At 53.0% G+C, this 6,318-nt stretch overlaps 1 protein-coding gene across 1 annotated transcript; it reads right to left on the bottom strand.

The window, feature by feature from the left end:
- Positions 1-388: 388 nt before the first annotated feature.
- On the bottom strand, positions 389-4,454 carry Calhm1 (calcium homeostasis modulator 1). Its single transcript, XM_052172251.1, has 2 exons — positions 3,844-4,454; positions 389-2,210 (listed from the first exon to the last, which is right to left on the bottom strand). Exons 1-2 carry the CDS (start codon positions 4,393-4,395, stop codon positions 1,722-1,724), a joined length of 1,041 nt encoding a protein of 346 aa, XP_052028211.1. The 5' UTR covers positions 4,396-4,454; the 3' UTR covers positions 389-1,721.
- Between the last annotated feature and the right edge of the window lie 1,864 nt (positions 4,455-6,318).

Here is a 6,318-nt window from a genome sequence, read left to right as displayed (position 1 = left end):
AAGCAAGTCATGAGTCAGGTCCACTGACCGGGAGAGCGCCAAGTTGCACTCGGTGGCTCCTAAGATTGGGAGAGATAGCCCTGGGGCCATCAGCTCTCCAGGGCTGGGACAGTGGAATTCACACAGAGCCACAAGCCACACCCTCCAGAGTCTGGCTTTCTGTGTAGCAGGGATAAATGGAGAGAAATCAGTATCCGTGCCTTTCCATGAAGCACTTTACAGTTTGGGGAGCTGCCTCAGCTCCCAGCGCTCTGGTGTTAGAACCTAGGTCTCACCAACGCTTCCCCTCAGCTTTGTTCTTCTAAGCACTTTCTGGCATCTGTGGATGCCCCACCCCAACCCGCCCATGCACACACACACACACACACACACACACACACACTTGGTCTGTATTCATCTGGTCCCTTTATTCCGGGCTGGGGTTAAGTTCAACTTCCTCTTCCCTGCCACCCTGGCACTAGGGTCCCAGCTGAGAGAGGAGGGAGGGTGGATGAGAGAGGATAAAAATATGAAGGTGGGGGACTGGGGAGATGGCTCAGTGGTTAAGAGCACTGACTGCTCTTCTGAAGGTCCTGAGTTCAAATTCCAGCAAGCACATGGTGGCTCACAACCATCTGTAACAAGATCTGATGTCCTCTTCTGGAGTGTCTGAAGACAGCTACACTGTACTTACATATAATAAATAAATAAATCTTTAACCAAAAGTATGACGATCAAAGTGGGCTCTGAGAGAGGCAGGCCGAGGACTGGAAGATGGTGCCAGGAGACAAGAAACTCTCTGTACCTCTATTTTCTTTTCTTGGACAAGATAGCAGCCAAGTGTTTCTGTCCCATCCCGTGCCTTGGTTGGGGTCTGGGGTGAGGGTGGGGGAGGAGGGGAGAGCGAGCAGCCATGAGTTCAGAAAAGGACAAGCATCTTAACCACAGTGACCCAAATGTCCACGATGTGCCCTGTGCTTTCACGCATGGTGAACCCATGAGGTAGATGGCCGTCTCCCTGTTGCATGAACAAGGAAACTGAGACCCTAAAAAGGAAGCCCTTGGCCCAGGGACATACTTTGCACATGGTAGAGTCAGCCTTTCACCCAGTCCCATCCCAGTCCACGGTCTTAGCTACTTCTCCTCTTAGGCTTCATCTTTATCGCACCTCAGGCCGGGCTTCCGAGGGAGCCTTGGAGGAAGCTTCCATCATGGCTTCCATCTCTAGCTCCATGGATGGTCTGCTTTCCTGTAACGTGTGTGAGAGGATTGGTGTGAAGTAAACATGGAGGCCGGCTAGCTCAGCAGCTGTCTCAGGGCCTCAGGACACACACCTTGGCCCCTCTCACTCCGTCTTGTCATCTCATCATGGGTCGCTGAGTTGTGTCACACCAGCTGAAGCTTTGGGGACCTAAGCCTCAGAAAACCAGGGATGGGACGAACAGCATCAGGAGAAGGCCTGGGAAGGAACGTGGGTGCCAGCCATGTGTCCTGCTCCCATAAGCCAGACCCGGGACACTCACAGCACTGAAACAGCAGGAGGGGAGCACAGGGCAGCATTGCTTCCAGCCCCCCCATGACAGCTAAGCAAGCAAGGTCCTTCAGCTCTGAATTTCCTCTTCCACACCAGCAGGTGAGCGCCTGGATTTGTGGCTATGCCTCAGAATTACTGTTCTTCTCCGAGGGGCAAAGGCTATGGGTTCAGATCTCCGCGCCTGCCTCTGCAGCCAGCCAGCCACAGCTCACACTTTGCTGAAGTAGGTGGCCACTTCCTTGCGTGGAGGCCGGGACTCGCTCCCGGCCTGGCCATTGCTCATCAGTGGTGCTTCCTGGCCCACCCTCAGTGGTGGTTTGCATTTGTGCCAGCTTGTGAGTAGCCTGTTCATGGTGCCTTGGTCCGTGATGCCACGCAGTTTCTCCCTCTCTTCCTCTGTCCTGTCAGAGGGACTTTGGACAGCTTCTGTGGCTGTGGCTGTAGCTGTGGCCAGTACTCCGTGGGTATGACCCAGTTCCAGGTCATGGTTCATGGCTTCAAAGAACTGCTGGATGCATACCTTAGCAAAGGCTTTGGCGTGCTCTGTGCATGTCTCGTCGAAGAGCTTGCGTTCAATGTCTATGTAGTGGGACCAGTACTTGCTCTTGAGAAAGGCAACCTGCGTGAAGCAGGGCCGCACAGAGCGGACCACGAACGCCAGCAATGTGGTCAGCAGCACGAAGGACCAGCCCAGCGCCTGAGGGGAGAGGAGGATGTCAGCAGACCTACCTGTCCAGACCCTCCAAAGACTTCCCCAAGGGAAGCCAGCCATGGGCCAAGTCACGCCACCTCTTGGCCTCTGTTCTCCCCATGTGTAAAATAATCATATGTTCCGCCTCCCGGGAACCGGATCCTTGGAACATAGAATGTGCAGCTTTGGCAGGGCACTCAGTGGACAAGAGTTAACACCGCGTCCCATAGTGCGGCTCTTCTCCACTTGATCTTTCTGTGTCTGTTTCTCTACCTCCAGGATGGGGCTTCTAGCAATAGCACCTCCCACACAGGAGTTTTATGAGAACTAAACAGGACAGTGGCTTGTACATAGCATTCTCTGTTAGACTCTGGTAATCTTAGACTCAGGGGCTGTGCCTCTTCCTTCAGAAGTCTTTCCTGATCTCCCCAGGCCTACTGGCCTTCTTCCTTAGCTTCTGGAATTGACACCAACACTTCTTTCACCGGGTTAAGATGGACTCTTGAGTTCCAGAGGCACCCTGGACAGTCCTCAAACTCCAACACTCACCACGGGGCACAGAGCAGAACACCCCTCCCTGTCTGTGGGTCAGACCCCTTTTAGCACAGAGAAGAGGGGATCTTGGTGGGTGTGGTGTTAATGGTGCCCAATGGCTGCTGTGGGGGTGGGTAGGAAAATACAGAGAGCATGTGACTCAGTCAGGGGCCTCCCTCCCATGATGCTCACTAGGCTGCTGTGGTTACAGAGGGCTTGGGTTGTCTTGTGTTCCAAGTGAAGCTGGAAATCTGATTTTTTTCTCTTTGACAACTTTTGATTTCTAGATAAAGTTAATTAATTCTAAAGTGAGTTTGGAAATCAGTTTCTACCAGTCACAAGGGACTTGTCTACAAATCAGACTGCCTGTGGCTTCTGGAGGGAATTTCCAGCTAATACAGTATTACAGTGTAAAGGTCAAGTGGAGTGACAGGTGCTCCTGGGTCTGAGGCCTAGACTGATGGGACAAAGGTCCCCAGATGAGGAGGTAAAGAGTGTGGCCTAGACACTCATGGCAGGAGACCCTCCAGCCTATCTGGGTGGCAACAAAGGCCATGCAGGAGTTCCCCTCTCACGAAGGAAGGTGTGTTCTGGCCAGAGCAGAGTGTGTCTGATTCTCTAGCCCCACTGAGAAGACACTGCCTCCTGCCCTGCTCCGGATACCACACAGTTCCCTGCTCCAGAGCACGATGCCCGGATGTCTGGTCCTTTAAATCTCAGCCCACCTACCCATCTCCCTCACCCATGTGCTCCCTCCTGTTCAAGATACCCAGACCTCCAGCTCCCACTCCTGACTTCAAGCAGCCACCAGCTGGGAGTATTTGCCAGGGAAATGTACCCAAATGGCTTAGCCGCCCACTGGCCTCACTACCGCCTGAGCCTGGGAGAGGAAATGGATGCAAATCTCTCAGCCTCTCAGGTCTGAGCTCAGGATGGAGGAGGCGAGTCAACCCTGCTCTCCAGGTTACCCTGTCTGACAGAAGACATGCTTTGGGCTCTGCTTTGAGTTTTAGCTGGGAACCCATGCCATCTGAGGGGAACCCCCACTTTGGGAAGGGGCTTTCCCACAGGGGCCCTGGCCTGTGAAGAGACCCAGCCCCCTCACCTGAGAGATACAGCGCAAATACCGCACGGCCACCTCTCGGGCCAGCAGCCAGTTCCCATCATAGATCTCAGGGCAGGGCACACGAGCCAGCAGGCGGGCAAGCTCCGGAGCAGGCAGGCCCGGCACCAGGCTGCCGTTGCCTAGTGTGGCCACTGGCACAGCTGTGCAGAAAGCACAGAGAAAGCACTTGCCATCCAGCAGTGTGACGGCCACCCAGACCACGGGGGCAATGAGAGCTCGCTGGGCCATGGAACAGAACATGTAGCGAAGCACAGCCGGGTCCTTGGCCCGGCGACCCGGGGGGCGTTTCCACTCTTCGGCTAGCATGGATATGTTGTTGTTCATGACCAGGCCAAGCAGGAAGAGCACCAGGGGCGGCGTCAGCAGTATGCCCATGCTGTAGACCACATTGTAACCAGGCAAGCAGGGACAGTTAAAGTCAAAGGCAGAGTACATCTGGGCACTGGCCAGGGCCATGATGCCGCAGATGCCGCTCATGAAGGACTCTTGGTTGGACTGCAAGAACTGGAAGATCATCCGAAACTTGTCCATTGTGTCCTGTGGGGATCCTCAGCCTTGTCGCCTCTTACTGTGACCTCCCACACAGCTCCAGTAGGCCACCCTGCTCACTGGACATCCACCTCATGACCGGACTAGCCAAGCTAAGGGTACTTGATGAGGTCACACTTTCAGGAGCCTTCTAAACAGGTGCTGGCAGAGAGGGTGCAGTGTGACCAATCCCGTGGTACAGCCAGGGGAGTGCCCCTCCTTCTGGCTTCCCTCCCCTTCTCTCCAGCTGCCTGCAGCCTCTGAGAACCACAGAGCTGCACCTGATGAGAACCAGTTTTCTTTGGGTGTGGGAGTGAGGAGGAGGAGGCACAGACAAGCTGGAATGTGAGAGGCCGCTGGGCTCTGGGGAAGTATGTCTTCTCTCTGTACCCGTCTCCTGCTTTCTCTCTACCACACTGCCAGGACCCCTGGGAGCAACTCCATCAGTTGTGACAATGATAATAAGATGGCATGGAAATGATGGTGGTGATAAAGGCTGTGGCAGGCAATGGTGATTGGACATTATTCAAAGTAGGAATGGCAGAGGGCGGGTGTTACAATGTGACAGTGTTATAGCGAGATGATGAGGCGTTAATGGTGAGGCGTTACAATGTGTTATATAAAGATGATGTTACCACGTTAGTGTGGCCACAGTAAAAAAACTAGACTTGGGGGAGTTTCTTTTCTTTCTTTTTTGGGAAACAAGGTCTCCAACTCACTATGTAGCCAAGAAAGATCCAGAAGTCCTGAGGGTCTTGTCTGAGACCCCCAGATGCTAAGATTGCAGGCTTACACCATCATGATTGGTGCTGGAGTTGGATCGGACAGGTTGCCCAGGTTAGGGTTTCAGCCTGTTCCATGTTTGTGTCTCTGTGGATGTGTTTGTATTTGTGAGTTACGGGTGGCAAACTCTCACCAGGCTGTTTCTTCTACCTCTTCACACCCCCCCCCCAGCCCCCGGCTCACAGGTGATGGGTTTTCATACTGCTTTCTGTTGGGTCACAAGAGGAAGCTTCCCCCACCCCTGCTTTGATCCTGCAGCCTTCAGATAGGCATGTCAGATCTAGATCCAACAGGATGATTCCTTGTCTGGGGCAAGGAGAGGCTGAGACAGAACATCAGAAAGAACATCTCCTTATGTTTCTGACCATGGATGTGCTTGAGATGACTTCTGTCTGGGTATAGAAATATGCATGTAACCGCATTAGTGGTCGTCTGCCTGCATCTTTGTGTGATTCACAAGAACTGTCATGACCTCAGCTGGCTTGTGTGCACCTTACATGCATTGTGTAACCCTCGTACAATCCTGTGGTATGGGATCTTTATCATCTTACAGAAGTGAAGCTTGGGGCTTAGAGAGAGTAATCTATTAGCTAAAGGCTACCCAGTCATAGGTGGAGAAGTGGGATTTGAGCCCAGGCTAGCATTGTGGGTGGGAGTAGAGGGCGAAGGGAGTGTAAGGGAAATGTCTGTTTGTTTTATTTTATCTTCTAGTTGGATCAATTTGTCTATTGCATGGAAAGGCTACTGTGTCGCAAATAGTACATGGAAGGAAAGAATATTGTTTCCCTCAGCCATGAGGCTAGGTGTCTCTGGGACAAGGAGTCCCTGGGTTGGTGGCCCCTGAAAGACTAATGTTACAGACTCCTCCAAGACAATCAGAAGGGAGCAGTGTGAGGGAGATCCAGCAAAAGAAGTATCTGTGTGCCCCTGGGTTTCCATTGCAATGTTTACAGGCACAGAGGGCACAGTTGCTTTCAGGGCTGAATGGGGATGGGGTAGCCCTGGCTGCATCATGAAACCAGAAGAGGTTTCCAGCACCATCTGGAATCTCTGCCTTGTGTACAGGGATTGGATATAGATGCCTGTCTGTAGCAATGGTATGTCAAGAATTCCAGACTGGTGGAAAGGTACCTGCGGTAGCCA

Source organism: Apodemus sylvaticus, chromosome 1, assembly GCF_947179515.1.
Source record: "Apodemus sylvaticus chromosome 1, mApoSyl1.1, whole genome shotgun sequence".
Lineage (NCBI taxonomy): Eukaryota > Metazoa > Chordata > Mammalia > Rodentia > Muridae > Apodemus > Apodemus sylvaticus.
The sequence above is the reverse complement of the archived record's forward strand: the minus strand, read 5'-3'. Positions and strand labels throughout refer to the sequence as shown.

Bases quoted from the DNA above. Each gene is read 5' to 3' on its own strand.
- Calhm1 (XM_052172251.1), bottom strand. From the start codon at position 4,395: ATGGACAAGTTTCGGATGATCTTCCAGTTCTTGCAGTCCAACCAAGAG. The intron at 2,211-3,843 runs GTGAGGGGGCTG...CTCTCCCCTCAG, and splicing joins ATTTGCGCTGTATCTCTCAG to GCGCTGGGCTGGTCCTTCGT.